The sequence below is a fragment of the Balaenoptera musculus genome, chromosome 11 (assembly GCF_009873245.2).
Source record: "Balaenoptera musculus isolate JJ_BM4_2016_0621 chromosome 11, mBalMus1.pri.v3, whole genome shotgun sequence".
Taxonomy (NCBI): domain Eukaryota; kingdom Metazoa; phylum Chordata; class Mammalia; order Artiodactyla; family Balaenopteridae; genus Balaenoptera; species Balaenoptera musculus.
The window spans coordinates 40,641,026-40,656,082 of NC_045795.1; the positions used below are offsets into that span (position 1 = coordinate 40,641,026).

The window sequence follows — 15,057 nt, forward strand, 5'->3', positions numbered from 1 at the left end:
GTTTCCCTACCCCCATCTCAAGCACGCCCATCCATCCAACAAACAGCTATTGTTATCAATCATGATAATTATTCAGAGTGGCCGCCATGTTCTGACACTGAACTTCAGCTCTGCACAGGCCTCGGGCTGGACAGTGGGGACCCCATGGAGAAGGCCAGACACGCATCTGTAAATAGCAGTTGTGTTGATAAGAGTTGGGCAGTGTGAGCTCTCTCTCACACGTGTGCTGGGGGCTCAGCTAGGACCAGCACGGGAGGGAAGGAACCAGCGTCCTACCGGGAGCCAGCTAGACCTCCTGGCAAACAGCACCTCCTGGTGTCCAAACTGGGCCTGGCCCTCCCTCCCATTGGATGCCCACCACATCAAGGGGGCAGGGTGTGCCCTGCCACGGCCAGTAACTCAAGCCCATCCTTGCTTCTGGGATTAGATAGGGTTGGGTCTTCTAGATGTCTGGACCTCCCTCCGCCCAGGATCCCCAAAGGCGCTTGGCACTGAGCATGGCCTAGTGGGCCCCAACCAGGGGCAGCAGGATGGAGCCCTGCCCCCCACCCCTGTAGCACCACCTCTCTATCAACCCCAGGGCCCCCTCACCTGCCCCCTAGCCCAGCCCCTGAGGCAGGTCCCCATGGTCCCAAGGCTGCTTTCCTGGCTTTGTCCCCATGACGGCTGGGCAGGAACTTCCTGCTGGAGAATTCCCGGATCCTTCTAGGAGGCTGCAAGCCAGGCCTGGGAACTTAGGAGGGAGGGAAACCAGGGCTGCTCTGACTATGAGGGGCGGGTCTGTGGCAGCAGGGGCTCCCCCAGCGCTCACTCTGTGCCCCAGGTCCTTCCCCACCCCGGGTCAGGTGCACTAAACCTCCCATCCTCCAGCTCAGGTGGAACCCAGGGCTCTGCAGCTGGGGTGGCCTGGCAGCCTGTGGGCTTGGACTAGAACTAGACTGAGAACCTGAGCTTGTTCGTGGGGAGGATGAGGGGCCAGGTCGGCAGACAGACAGGCAAGGAGGCCAAAGTCAAATTGAGTTTTATTAATAACATCACAGGCCTGAGTCTGAAGAGTGGGGACAGTGTGCCGGGCAGGCCCACCCTGCAGACACGTGGACACCATTTATTAAAGACCCCTTGGCCCCAGGGGCTCCTTGAGGTGCCCTAAGAGGAGGCGGATACATCTCTACACGGGCTGCAGGGACCCGGGGCAGGGCAGACTCAGGCCAGCACCAGCTTCACTCTGGAGGCCAGTTTCCCATCTCATCCATTTCCTCAAGGAGCAGGTGCTGGGGGGCGGAAGTGGGTGAAGGAAGATGCCTTTGCATCTTTGGGCTCTCCTCTTCCTGCTCTGTACCCCCAGAACCGTCCCACCTGCCCTCAGAGACAAGCACCCCAAGGCCACCTTTCCAGACCCTCCCCCAGGTGCCCACAGCAGGCCAGGCCCACTAGCCCTGAGCCACCTCCCTCCCATAGAATGGAGGCACCCTTCTCCCTCCAGCTTGAGGGATTCCTAGGAAGCCCCCGGAGCCAGGCACCCCAGCCAAGCCCTCCCCTCCCTCACCTCTATCCTAGACACCACACCAAGGGGGCTCTGCACCCTTCCCTCCAGCCTAGGGTGGTGCTTCCGGTGCCTCAGCGCCCCTCCCCCAGGTCCCCAGCATTCCCCAAAGGCTGGGGGGCAGGTTCCTTCCCCCTCAGCTTGGTGTCTCTGAGGGCAGATAAGGAGAGAGTGGGGGGTGGTAATGAGGACAGAATCCTTGTAACACCCACAGCAGGAAGATATTCCTGAGGCAGCCCTGTCCCCAAGTGAGGACTCAGCTGGTCCTCTACTCCAGAAACTCCCTAGGGGCCCCCAGTGCTGCTCAGGCTACCCCTAGGACTGTGACCCCTGGGGCCGGGGCAGGCCGGCTCAGGGGGTGGTCCTGGAGGGGAGGGGAGAGGGGAGGAGAGCTCCCTTTAGCAGGAAAAGACAAAAGCAGGAGCCCTGCCAGAGCAACCACCTGTGTGGTTTAGGGTGAGGTCCCCCAGAGCACAGAGGGGCGCCCTGACACATAGCCTGCAGGCTCAAGACAATGGGAAGGCTGCCCCTCAGTACCCGGCAGGCAAGTATTTCTGGTATTAATGACCCCCAAGGGGTGAGTCATAATCCCTGACACTGGAGTGCCCTTTGAAGTTGCCGGCTACACACTGGTCAGCTCATTTGATCCTCCAATGGTCCCCTTTTCAGGTAAAGAAACCAAGGCCCACAATCAAAGTCACAGAGCAAGTCATGCCAGATCAGAGACTTCGACTAAAGACTTTGCTCCTTCCTTTTGTAAACTACACACACCATCAGGGGCAGATGTCCACTGAATGAAAGGATGAGCTGATGAATGAGTGGAAATTAACCCAAAAAGGACATTGACACATTTTTCATCAACATATCCATCAATGTGCACTCAGAGAAGCTGGGACAGGCCTAATCTTTAAGGCCAATGTCAAGTAGGGTGGGCTGTAGCTGGTCCTTGGTGTGACCAGGTAGGTAACTCCCCCGCACCTATGTGTGTTTGTGGGAGTTGGTGTGGGTGTGAATGGGAAAGAAAACAGAAAAAGAGCAACATTATGCGAATGACAGATGTGCAGGAAAGCCTTAAAGCCACCTAGACAAGTCCCCTCAATGTAGAGACGAGGAAACTGAGGCGCAGAGAGGGGAAGGGACTTGCCCAAGGCCATACAGCAAGTGAATGGCAGTGAAGTCTTAAAAATGGACTCGGGTCAAGTGAGAGAGAGACTGATGGAGGAGTGTGTGTGCAGGGGTCAGGATCCTGTTCCCAGAGATACCACCACCAAGAAGGAGTTAAGCATTTCCTGCCCAGCATGGCGGCTGGAGCCTGGGCCAGCAGCGGCGGAGAGGGGAGGCCTCCAGCCCCACTCTCCCCAGTGCTCTCAGGCAGAGGGTGGGGGTGGGATGGGCAGGCATACCTGGCCATCTACAATGCCTGCCTCCTCCAGGGTGATCTCTGGCTGGGTCAGCAGCTTCCGGCCCTCGTGGCCACCCATCTTCCAGAGGCGGGACTCCCGTTGCACTACCAGAAGCTTCTTTAACTCCGACTCCACGAAACCTGAGAGCCAGAGAGATGGGCGAGGGACAGGCAGGAGAAGGGTGGACCACCTGCTGGGGATCGAAGGGAGAGGAGGTGGCTCTGGCTCTCCAAACCTCACCCAGCCCTGTGCAGCCCCTGGTCACCCCCAGCTGGGCCCCTTCTCCATCCAGTCCCTGGAGCCAGCCAGACCCCACCTCCCCACTGCCCTGCCTTCCCCAGGACACTCGCTTTCCATGGGTTCCCTCCCACCAGCTTGAGTGTGAGTCTCTTTACTTACCTCCTGGGGACAGCATGCGAGGGGCAGACATCTGCCCTACCCCACCCTGCCCCCTCCAGCCACCAATTCCAGAGCACAGATCTGGAACAACCCAAACTGCCTGGGATCAAGTCCCAGCTCTGCCACTTACGAGCTGTGTGATCGTGGACAAGTTACTTAACCTCTCTGTGCCTCAGTTTCCTCACAGTGAAGTGGAGACTATAACAGGACCTACCTCAGAGTTATAATGCAGTATTTCATGAAAAGTGCTTAGAGGAGGGTTTGGCCCATAGTAATGGCTATGAAAATGTCAACAGTGATTTTATTGGAGTATGTTATTACCACTAAGCCATCTGCTCACCATGTCAGGGCAGCAAGGGGGCTGCAGTGGGAGAGGGGGCCTTCTGGGGTACTGTCACAGCAGCGCACGCACGATGGGAAAACCAGGGATGGAGGTGGCCACTGAAGGAGTTAGAATTCCGGGCTGGGAAAGGGTGGTGCTCAAGGAGCCGCAGTCCCAGTCACAACCCGCCCCCCACCCCTCCACCCTCTGCTGCCTCCCGGGCCCTGAGGGAGGAGGACCCTTGCCAGACCCAGCTCAGCCTCGGGACCAGCCACACACAGCTCCCCCCAGCCCGGGCAGTCATCTTAGGTCCTCTGGTTCCACCTGGTGGTCAGAACTGGTATCGCATCCATGAGCCACTGGCCAAAGTGGGGCTCCTTCTGTGGGGGGGGGGGCTGGCTGGGTGGGGAGGTGGGGGCACCACACTTACCTACTGTATCTGTCGACCTAAAAGTCTTATGCAGCGGCGACTGGAGGGTGACACTGCCTGGGACACAGAGCTTGAGTGAGCTGTCCTCCTCCTCTGTTTCCTCTTCCCCGCCTTTCTCCTCACAGGGCAGGCCTTCCTTGAGAGGGAACTGAGGGTGTGCCCACGACTGAGCAGGTGAGGAGGGCGGGGCCGAGCCTGCAGCCCACACGCCCACAGAGACTCAGAACAGAAAGCAGGAGGGAACAAGGGCTCTCAAGAGGTTCAGGCAGGCGGCTGCCCCCCTGGGCCCCACCCAGGCCTCACCTCGCACTTCCAGCTGGCCCCACAGACCTTGGCCGTGGCCGATTTCTGGAGCTGCTTGTACAAGCTGAGGAGGCGGTTCCAGGGAGTTGCCCCCACCTGGGAGGAGGCCAGCCTGAGGTCTCCTGTGGAGCGGTAGCGGTCACTGCCAGCTCACAGCAACGAGAGGCAGCCCAGGCCCAGGAGGACAGGGCCATCAGGAGGCTGAGCTGAGGGCCAGGTTTCCTTGTTTTCTTTAGCAAACACCTGCTACATGCTGGGCACAGTTCTAGGCACTTCACAGAGAAAATCTCACTCAATCCTTGCTACTGCCCTCTGGGATAGGTACTATTATATTCCCATTTTGCAGATGAGGAAACTGAGACACAGAAAGGTTGAGTGACTTGCCACCATCACACAGCTTGGCCTAGTGGAGCTGGGATTCAAACCCAGGCAGCCCGCCTCTAGCGTCCCCTCAAACTGCCCTGTGTCCGTCCCGGCCCTACACCCCCGGCATGTCCCCCACACCTGTGGCCACCACACTCACCATCAAGCAGATACTCCTCCTCCTCCTCCCTGGTGAAGGTCTCGGGGCTGATATCCAGTGGCCCCATGGCCCTCTGCAAGCATCCTTGCTCCACCGCCAAGGCTTGGGCAAAGTGGCCCCTGATCCCAAAGCATAGTCAGATGGGGGTGGCAGGTGGGGCCCAGAGATGTGGTGAAGGTCCCCTAAACCCCCCAAGGCTCTCCCAGAGGCCCTGCTCAGCTTCCTCTATCCTCCTGCTCCCAACTACTCCCTGCTCGGCCCTCTGGGGTCTTCATCACAGAGGGGATGATCCCTCCCCAAAAGTAGGGTGAGGAGGGGCATGGGGAGCAGAGAGAGAAGTGGGCCCCCTTCCTCACCAGGGGTGGGTGCCAGGTCCAAATGGGAGTGGGAACCAGGAGGGAGAGGTGTGGGCCAGGAGGGAGAGAGTGGGGAGGGAAGGTGGGGGGAGTGGGGCCCAGGAAGGAGCTGGGAAGTAACGGGAGCCCGGCTCACCCCAGAGCATCCCCCTTTCCTTTTGGTGCCTCCATCCACAACCACTCACTTGTGGGAGGACCCCCATCTCTGCCTCACCCCCTCCACACATCTCCAGCCTCCTCTCCACCCCTGACATGTCTGTCCAACCATGCCCACCCAGTCCTCTGTCCACCCAAGGAGTCCATTCCTGGCCCCTCCCCAATTTGGGTCCTCCCATCTCAGGCCCACATCCTTCCCCCTTCTTACATCCAGGCCTCCCCCCAGTTCCTCCATCCCAGGCTCCTTCCCACCATCCACGGCCCAGCCCCTCACCTGTCTGAGGTCCCTGTATCCCCTGCTGCCTCCTCCTCCTCCTCTTCCCTCTCCTCCAACTCAGACAGGTTGCCCAGCACCTCTTGGCTTCCTCTGGGTAGGACTGGCTTCACCTCTACACCCTGAGCCAGAACCCTCAGGACCTCCACGGCGGTGGGGGTCTGGGCCTGTGTGTCCCCCAGCCCCAGCCCCGAGGGATCGGGCTGTGGCAGGGCCACAGAGAGGGTGTAGGGCAGCGTGGCAGGAGGCCTGGACTCCTTCCGCCCTGCTCCTCCCTGGCGATCAGTCATCAAAGGAGTGGCGTCCTGCTCTCGAAAGGGACAAGACTGGCCCCCCAGCAGGGGCTTGTCTGAGCTCTTTGGGCTGCCCTTGCTCCCCACCAGGCTACGGAAGAAGCGGAACATGGAGGAGTGGCCCAAAATTCGGGATCGAGGGCTTGAAGCTGGGGCCTCCATCCTGACAAGGACCCTGACTCAGAGGGAGGGGCCACAGCAGCCACCTCAGGACCAACTGCTTAAGAACAGAAGGAGTTTTCAAATTAAAACCTCCAGTTGGAAACTTCCAGGAGTTCTAGAAGGCAAAGGTGGGGGAGGGGTGGGGGGGAGAAGGTAGGGGGGATTAGTTGGGGGCAGAGAGTACAAGGGGTTCATGAGGCAGGGGAAGGAGGCCCGGGGAGCCAGCCTGAAGGGGGAGGGGGTTGGCGAGGCTCCAGGAGACACCAGGGTGGGGGGCGGGCAGAGGTGGCTGGAGGAACCCCAACTCTGAGAACGGGGTGGAGGCACACAGCTCTCTCCAGGCCTGTCCTTCCCTGGCTGCGGCCGCTTCTGTGCTTGAGAACCATTCATTCCCTAAGACCAGAGAGTCTCTGTCCTCCCTCTTCTCTCTCCTCTCAGTATCCAGCTGGCACATGCCCAGGTGGTAGCACAGATCCACTGTGTTTTCATCTGTTTACCTGCCTATCACATTCGGGATTTTTCTCTCTGGAGACCACTGAGGCTTGGTGCACAGGTCTTAATTGCACGTTGAATCTCAATTTAGTATTATTATTCCTCACGGCACCTACAGACCTGATTATAAACCCAGCTCAGTGACCTTGGGCAAGGTTCCTTAAACCAGCTGAGCCTCAGTTTGTTCAGCTCTAAGATGGGTGTGGTCCACTGCACTTACTTCCAAGGGTTGTTCCAAAGAGGTTTTAAAGTGCCTGGTACACAGTGGCGCTTAAGAAACCTCGCCATCCTGGCTTTTTTATTGACATTGATGGAAGCAGGAGAAAGATCAAGGATGAGGACTGGGAATCAAGGGTGGGAAAAGCAGTGGGGGAGAGGGAGCCACTCTGCCTGGGTGGGAGCCGCTCTCTCCGCCTGGGAGCCCTGTAGGCTGGGGCATCTGCATCCGGCGGCCACAGAGCAACTTCCTCTAGAGGGAGCTGATTGGAGCCGGGAACCGCCGGCACCTCTATGATCGCCGCAGCCTCGCGGGTCCCTAGGGCCGTGCTGGGAGCAGCAGAGGCTGCATCCAGACACCAGGAATTCACTGACGCCCCTTCCTGGGAGCCAGGCCTGGGTACCTGACCCTGGGAGCAGCCACTGGCCCCTCAGGATCTCCAGCCTCTGCCCTACTGAGCCGTCCCGGGCCTGGGCCAGGGTCCGGGCAGGTAAGCCGGGAGGGTCCTGCCCATGCTCCCCACTCTCGGCAGCCCCAGGCCCAGGGTGAGGCAGGAAGCCCGCAGGGAGCCCGGTGGGGAGGGGGAGGCCTCGAGGCTTGTCTGGGCCGCTCCACCAACTCCTGCTCGGGGCCTGATCCGGCCGGGGCTCCCTCTGGCTGCTCCTCAGACAGCTTTCCCTCTTGGCCCGGCCCTGGTGCCAGAGAATCGGGTGCTAAAGAACCAGGTTCTTTAGCAGTCTGGGGGATGGGAGTGGAGGTCAGAGCCAAGGTCAAGGGCAGGGGGAGAACTTTCACAGCACTTCCTGCTGTCCCAGGAGCCCTAAGTCTAGGTCTGCAGCAGGGCTAGGTCTGCATCTCCCCCCCGGGAAACATCCTGGGCCCAGCAAACCCCGCATGTGGGGCACAGTGGACTCTCCCTACCAGGAAGTCAGGCCACTTGGATGGGGGCAGAGGTAGACCGAGGCCGGCATAGGCCTCTGGCCCCGGGGCCGATTCTGAGGCTCCACTTTTTCCCCAGCATTGAGCCCCAGGGGTAGCAGTAGAGGCAGTCGAGATGCAATCGGCATCCTCCAGCCCTGCTGTCCTGGGGGCACTGGGTTTCGGAGACCAAGGGAGAGAGGAAGGTACCTTGTTCAGGAAGAAGCTTCTGGGATGGGGGTGTGCCAGGCAAAGGTCTGTCTTAAGGAGTCTGGGCACCCAGGGGTGGAGGAGGGGAGAGTTGGTCTTCTCCCTGTCCCTGCCCTGAGACAGTGAAGGGGTGGAGAGCACAGGTGGTCCGGACTTACCCCACCCTTCTCCTCAGGCACTTTCGAAAATGGCCCCAGGCCTGAGAGGGAAGGTGGGGGGAGGGTACACAGGCCCTCCCAGGGAGGAGGGGGCAGCAGTGTTTGGCCCAGAGCAGGGCTGGGCCCTCCCTAGGGAGAGGAGGAGGGGAGCTTCCCGCCTGGGTGATGGAGGCAGCTTTGGGGTGGGGGGAAGTGAAGGGGGTGCAAATTGAAAGTGAAATAGCTTATGTCCAGGAAATATCCCCTCTGTGAAGGGTTTACAGAGCACACTGGGGTTGTGGCCAGGACTGGGCAAAGGAGGAAAATAGGGGCTGGAGACAGGAGAGCAAGGGGTACATGTGATTTCCTCAACCACCTGCTAGGCAGAAATGTGAAGATCACAGGCGGGATGCAAACAAGGGAAGTTTCCCCGGAAAGACACCCTCTAAGGTCCACAAACTGAAAAATAAATCTGAAATGAGTGCTGAGTGGAGGACTGACTCGTGGAAATTCAAATAACCAACCTGACTCCTTGACTAGCTCTGTGGCCTTGGGCACTAACTTCTTTGTGCCTCACTTTTCCCACCTGTAAAATGGGTATGACAGTGCTTACCCTGCTAGGTTAATGTGTTCTTTCCGTGTCCCACACTCCCTGGGGAGTACTTACAGATACATGGTAGAAGTATACCATAGGCACTCAGGAAATGCTTGCGGCTAACAGGCCTGAGTTGGAAAACAGGTGTGTTCTGACTAGCCAAGGGGAAGTGGGACCTTCGGGGACGGGCTTTGTGGGTCATTGGCTGGAAGGTGGCGAGTCTGCAGTAAGCGTGTGCTGGGTAGGGCGCAGGAGGCCCCGGGAGCAGCGGAAGGAACCCCAGCTTCTGAAACTCGCTTCCCGGTGCGACTAGAGATCCACTCGGGCACTGCTGCGGCCACCCCTCCCCGGGCCCTGGCTGATCCCTGGGTGGGAATCTTGGCTGCCCGGCCTTTCTCACCCCCAGTCTCCTTGAAGAACTGCAAGTGAAATACTCAGTAAGTTCTTAGGACGGTGCGGTCTTTCAGGAGTGGGGGTCCCCTCCCTCCGTGTGCTGTTGGAACCTCTGGTCCCCATCTCTGCTTTCCTACCCACCCCCACAGGCTAACACTGCCCTTCCTGCCAGGACCTGAGAAATGGCATCCGGACAAGGCCCAGGTCCTCCCAGACAGGGGTGCGAAGAACCTGACCCCTCCTCCACTTCGGGTAACTGTCTTTCTGCCCCCTCACCCCTCCCATAACCACCAGGGCCATCTGTGAGGATGGAGAGAGCAGATGTGGACAAGCCGGGCGAGATTTGAAGGCAGGCTCTCCTGCCTCAGTTTCCTCACCTTGGGTAAAGAAGAAAAGCATCTCCCTACCCAATGCAGGCAGGGGGGCAGCAGTGGGGGGAGTCTTGGCAGGGGCAGGGGTGGGGGGTGCAAAGGCTGGGAGAGGCGGGGCAGTGAGCATGAGGTGGGCACCCTGCCATCTGCGAGGAGGAGGAAAGAAGAGTGGGGCGTGGCTGTCCTATCCCTTCCGTGGGAGAAATAAGGAAGTAAATCCACCTATCACCGAGTCAGGTCCGCTCAACAGGGAGAGGGATTGTTACGACTTTGGGGAGGAAGTAAAATGGCTGTCCCTCTTCCCTCTTCCACGGGGAACGTCAGGGACGCCTGCAGCTCGCGGCGCAGCACAGGCTGTTCCCTGGACTTTGGGTTCAGTCCCAGGTCTGTCACTATTTCCCGATGTGATTTTCTGGGCTACAATTTCAAATTCTGTCACCCACGTTCCCTAAGCCATAAGGGCTCGGTGCCTTGGGCAAACGAAAATAAAGTCAGGGACCCAAATGCCTGGGATTCTATCCTGGCTGCACCGCTCTCTCCAGCTGTACGCCCTTGTGCAAGTTACGTAAACACCGCACCTCAGTTTCCCCATCCGTAAACTGGGGGTCACCTACTCCACAAGGCAGCTGTGACAAGAATCCTCTGCTCAGAGTCGGCCCTAGGTGGTAACTAAGGGCTAGAGGAGGGACACCTCTGTCCACAGGCAGAGTGAACCATCCCCAGAGCACTTCCTCCCTGACTCCTGGCTCTGATCCTCAGAGGAGCAGGTAGCCCGGGACACGGAGGAGGTTTTCCGCAGCTACGTCTTTTACCGCCATCAGCAGGAGCAGGAGGCCGAGGGGGCGGCCGCGCCCACAGACCCAGAAATGGTCACCTTGTCCCTAGAACCTAGCAGGTGAGCAGCAGCCCCATGGGCCCACGGGGACATGTTCAGGGAGATGGAGGCTCACATGGGGTCACCATGCAGGTCCTGGGAGCTGGACAGGCCTGGGGGGGTTTTCCCACTGCTGCTCCTTTTTCATGCGGGCTCCCACCCCCATCCGGGACCTGGCACCCTTTTCAGCACATGCCTGCCCCTTGTCCCTGGGCCCAGCCCTCGTGTCTGAGAACACGGTCGGGACCGCCAAGGAGGGGGGCCCAAGGCCGGGGCATCTCGGGCAGGAGTCCTGCGCCGTGAGCCCAGGCCCCAGCTCACCTGCTGCCTACCGTTCCTCGAGCACCATGGGGCAGGTGGGTCGCCAGCTGGCCATCATCGGGGATGACATCAACCGGCGCTACGACTCCGAGTTCCAGGCCATGTTGCAGCACCTGCAGCCAACAGCAGAGAACGCCTACGAGTATTTCACCAAGATTGCCTCAAGGTAGCTCCGGCCACTGCCTCTCCGCTGTGCTGTCACCACCATGTCGGGCCCTGCCCATGGGATGGGAGACACACTTCTCTGTCGGCGTCAGAAGACGTGTTTGCCGTCCCCGTGTCTGCTGTTAACTCAGGCGGGGTCTTGGGCCCGTCTTTCTCTTTCTGGGCCCAGACTCTTCATCGTTGCATAAGTGCAGAGCCCTTGTGAACTCTGGCCCCGAGGACTTGACCCGTTAGATCAGGGCTATAGAGGGGCTCGCGGTGGGGGTGTCCCCAGAGCTCCCCAGCCCAGCTGGGACACGGCTGTCCTGATTTGGAACCACATTTCACACCAAAGATGGTTGCTGGCCCTGGCTTCAGCCCACCAGGTCCTGGAAATGGCTTCCAGACGCTATAATCTGGTGTCAGACAGGCAGTGGTTAAAGAAACCAGCAGCCTGGGCAAATCTCAGCTTTGCCATTTACCGGCTTTGTGAAACTTCCTAGCCTTCAGTTTCCTGGTCCGTAAAATAGGGGAAATATGCTTAGAACAGTGTCTGCACTTAAAGGTGTTAGCTGCTGTCACCATCTCGGTTAAAGAGGTCAGTCTCAGGGTAGGTTCGAGGCTGAGGGTGAAGGCAGGAGTAGCCGATAGATTCAGAGTTAGTGCTCGGAGCTGAAACATCCTGCCTGTGTCCTGAGAGGCCACCGCCCACTCAGCTGTGATTCCAGGACTGGACTGTCCTAACCTCCTCTTCTGTCCTTTTCTCTCTGCTGTCCCTCGGGCTGCCAGGCCAGCAGCAATGCCCACAGGTAATCTCCCTGCTGCCTCCGTCTGCTCGCTCTGCCCTCCACGCTCTCTGTGCCCCTTTGCTCCCCCAGCCCTGGGGCTACAGCCCCAGCAGCAGCATCCCATTCATCTGCCCTCTGAGCTTTCTCCTTTCACAGAGACACGGGCTCTTACCAAATCGAGGCCAGGCTGGGGCAGCCTCTACCACCTCCATTCACAGCTAAGCCATTTTGCTTTCCAGCTGGGAGAGGGGTAGGGGTCTCCAGGGGGGTGGGAGAGGGGTAGCGGTCTCCAAGGGGGTGGGAGAGGCAAACAGATGAAGGGCCCTCTAGAGGTCTCCACTGACTGTATCTTCTCGGCCCGCAGCCTGTTTGAGAGCGGCATCAACTGGGGCCGAGTGGTGGCTCTGCTGGGCTTTGGCTACCGCCTGGCCCTCCACGTCTACCAGCACGGCCTGACTGGCTTCCTGGGCCAGGTGACCCGCTTCGTGGCCGACTTCATGTTGCATCACTGCATTGCCCGGTGGATCGCACAGAGAGGTGGCTGGGTGAGTCCCCAAGCATTGACCACCTCCTCCCTGCTGCTAGGGCCGCCCCTCTCCCAGCCCCACCCCAGTCCCCAGGAGCTGAATATGCCGCTAGCCCCCCTATGACCACTCTCTCTCCTGGCAGGTGGCAGCCCTGGACTTGGGAAACGGCCCCATCTGGAATGTGCTGATAGTTCTGGCTGTGGTTTTGTTGGGCCAGTTTGTGGTACGAAGATTTTTCAAGTCATGACTCCTGGAGGGGTCCTTTGGGGTCCTGAGACCCCTGCGTGGACTTTGGCCCAGTCTTCTCCCTTCACCTCCTCCCCTGCAGGGGTCCCCTCCTTAAGAGCACAGAAGCTTTAGCAAGTGGGCACTCCAGGTTTGGAGGGCCCCTGCCCAGGGGTCCATCAGACTGCACGGGTGCCCCAACATTGCATGGTGCTAAAGGGCCCCCTCTCAGAGAGGGGCTGTGGCCCCCTCCCTTAGCTCTCTGGGACCCCCTCGGCCCTGTCTGCTTGGTGTTGGGGAGATGATAAGTTGGGGAAGCAAGGGGCTAGGAGCCGCTTCTCCCCAAGGAGTTGTTAACGGTTTTAGCTTTTTATAATATCCTTGGGGGGACACTCCCCCCTCCGATTCCCACCACTCTACCCAAAGCCAGGACGTCTGGGGTGTGGGGGTTAATAGCCCTACCCTTTCCCAGGATTCAGCTGTTCTGGAAGGTCAGAGCTTAAATGCTGGGCCTGGAGCTCAGTCCTGGTCCTTCCTAAACATCATGTCCCCCAGGAACAGGACTGGTGGGGGGTGGGGACGAGGTACGGCTCAGTTCTCCTCCCCGCCCCGCTCCCATTGCCCCATATTGCCTTTGCAGTTGGACTCTCAGGGATTCTGGGGTGCAGTGGGGGTGGAGTAGGGGTGCAGACCATCAGCACCTTCCAAGCCTGCCTCCTGAGGCCCTCATTCTCTCCCTTCCCCTCACCTATTACCACTTGCTCCCACGCCCACCCCCCACCCCTGCTCACTACAAGTGAAGCTCGCCCCACCTCCATCACTCCAGAGAAGGCAGGCAGGGGCTTGGGTGAGTGCAGTGCTGAGGCCCCCTCCTCACCCAGACTACAGGGTTTAGGACTGCAGTTTTGTTATGGTCAGGGAAAGGGGGTAGGGAGCTCAACTTGAAGTTTCCAAGTGAGAGAAGGGCTATTAACACCACTAGGAATCCCAGGGTTGGGTGCCGCCCTCGTGGCCTGGGCACAGTGTAGTCTGGGGTTACAGATAGGGGAACTGTGAATACTTGAACTCTACCCCCAGTCTCTACACTCCTCACCCCACACCTGCCCAAGCCTCTCCTGATGGGTGGGGTAGGAGTGCCTCGTCTATCTTGTACAGCTTAGGGGTTTGGAGGTCAGGGGAGAGGAGTTCTTGATGAAGCCAAATGCAGGGAGGGGGTGCAGATGGAGCCAGCTGGCCACCTCCCACCCTCTGAGTGTGTCTGAAAATAAACTGCAATCCCTCCACTCCCACTTGATCATTTTTGTCTCCTCCGCTACCCCTCTCTCCATCAGGCTGGACGGGGAACCTGGGCACGCCTGGCTTTCACCTGGTTTTTACTGACAGGTCTCATCTCGGGGCCTCCTGAATCCTGTGGAGGGCTGGGTGTGTTTCTCCAGCCTCCTAGAAGGCCTTGGCCCCTCCCCACTCTTCTCCAGCCCCTTCTCCAGGAACGACCCTCATTTCTTTGGGCTCCAGGCAAGTTTCCCATCCCCACAGAGAGTCAGGGGTCTCCAAAGTGCTAGGCTCTGGCTGCAGAGCTGGTGGGGCAGCTGCACCTGCCTGGGGACCCCCACAGGCCTGGCCTGAATCCCTCTCCGTTCCGGGGTCCACCACCCACGCTTGGCTCCACCTGGGACACAGTGTCCCGGCTCCCTCTTCCCGATGTCCCCCACAGCTAGCACACACACAGGGCTTTTCATTCTAGGAGTGTTTGTGCTGCATGGGAGTCCCTATGGGGACGCAGCCAGGGGTGATAAAAATAACAAGCACGGGGGCGTTTAAATGTTCCAAAATCTACAAAGTCTTTCCAGTCCTGGGCACCCTGGTCTGTTTTCTGACACCCTTCCAAAGTGGTCACATGCAAGTCCTAAAGGATTCAGGCTTCTCTTTCACTCCCCCGAGGGCATCTTGCCAATCCCCTGGGCCCTCCGACTTGGTCTTCAAAGAGCCCACGTACTGACTGCAGTCATAGGGAGGGGGCCCCTGCAGCAGTGGTGGCTGAAAGGGTGGTGGATACAAGGCCCCCTGCAATTTCCTGCAGGAAAAGCTCGGAGACGACATTTATGGAACACGCTCTGTGCCGGGCTTTATGCTGAGAATTTATCATACATGCCCAATCAGTAGGTATTATAGCTGGTGACCGGGAATAGGGGGGCCCTAAACTCCCACTTTACAGATAAGGAAACTGAGGTACCTGTCCAGAGTTACCAGGTAGAAAGGGCAGGGAGCTGGCACTTGCCACCAGGATACTGGCTCGAGGTTTTACATGGAGGCCGGAAGGGTGGGGGCTGGGGCCGTTGGTCTTGAGCACAGGTCTGCCAAGGGGTGAGGTGGTTGGGGTAGCCTACGCGCCCTACAGGCGGGAACCGCGTGACCCCTCTGAGAACGCCGGGAGGTGAGCCGGCTGCCCGGGTCAAAGATGGCCGCTGCTGCATCGAGCACGCAAGCGTGCCCTCTCGTGGGCAGGGCCTCGGTGCGCACCTCCCACCCCCTCCCCGCGGGAGGCTGGAAGAAAGGTGGGCCCTGGTGACAGCTGTGTGTCCTCTGCCCCTGTAAGAAAGGCGTTAGAACGCTATCCTGAAAGGCGTGGGGAGCCCCAAAAGGTTTTGGCCTGTGTCTAGCCTTCCACTCCACCCTCTATT

At 59.2% G+C, this 15,057-nt stretch overlaps 2 protein-coding genes across 4 annotated transcripts; one reads left to right on the forward strand and one right to left on the reverse strand.

The window, feature by feature from the left end:
* Positions 1-1,046: 1,046 nt before the first annotated feature.
* Positions 1,047-8,172, reverse strand: LOC118904116 (gametogenetin-binding protein 1-like). The gene is made up of 7 exons (XM_036869936.1): positions 8,160-8,172; positions 5,710-6,219; positions 4,924-5,042; positions 4,401-4,522; positions 4,098-4,245; positions 2,947-3,086; positions 1,047-1,271 (listed from the first exon to the last, which is right to left on the reverse strand). Exons 2-7 carry the CDS (start codon positions 6,162-6,164, stop codon positions 1,221-1,223), a joined length of 1,035 nt encoding a protein of 344 aa, XP_036725831.1. The 5' UTR covers positions 6,165-6,219; positions 8,160-8,172; the 3' UTR covers positions 1,047-1,220.
* Positions 7,114-13,660, forward strand: BAK1 (BCL2 antagonist/killer 1). 3 transcript variants are annotated; one of them, XM_036869937.1, is made up of 6 exons: positions 7,114-7,363; positions 9,276-9,378; positions 10,257-10,392; positions 10,715-10,858; positions 11,989-12,169; positions 12,294-13,660. In XM_036869937.1, exons 2-6 carry the CDS (start codon positions 9,309-9,311, stop codon positions 12,396-12,398), a joined length of 636 nt encoding a protein of 211 aa, XP_036725832.1. In that variant the 5' UTR covers positions 7,114-7,363; positions 9,276-9,308; the 3' UTR covers positions 12,399-13,660. The 3 variants fall into 3 exon arrangements, with proteins under 3 accessions (XP_036725832.1, XP_036725834.1, XP_036725833.1); XM_036869939.1 differs by having other exon boundaries at positions 7,120-7,363; positions 9,299-9,378; XM_036869938.1 differs by lacking the exon at positions 7,114-7,363 and adding an exon at positions 8,911-9,170.
* The last annotated feature ends 1,397 nt before the right edge of the window (positions 13,661-15,057 follow it).

Bases quoted from the DNA above. Each gene is read 5' to 3' on its own strand.
- LOC118904116 (XM_036869936.1), bottom strand. From the start codon at position 6,164: ATGGAGGCCCCAGCTTCAAGCCCTCGATCCCGAATTTTGGGCCACTCC. The intron at 3,087-4,097 runs GTAAGTGTGGTG...TCTGGCTCTCAG, and splicing joins TAGGTCGACAGATACAGTAG to GTTTCGTGGAGTCGGAGTTA. The intron at 1,272-2,946 runs GTATGCCTGCCC...TCCGCCCCCCAG, and splicing joins CAGGCATTGTAGATGGCCAG to CACCTGCTCCTTGAGGAAAT.
- BAK1 (XM_036869937.1), top strand. From the start codon at position 9,309: ATGGCATCCGGACAAGGCCCAGGTCCTCCCAGACAGGGGTGCGAAGAA. The intron at 10,393-10,714 runs GTGAGCAGCAGC...CCGTTCCTCGAG, and splicing joins TTGTCCCTAGAACCTAGCAG to CACCATGGGGCAGGTGGGTC. The intron at 12,170-12,293 runs GTGAGTCCCCAA...CTCTCCTGGCAG, and splicing joins TCGCACAGAGAGGTGGCTGG to GTGGCAGCCCTGGACTTGGG.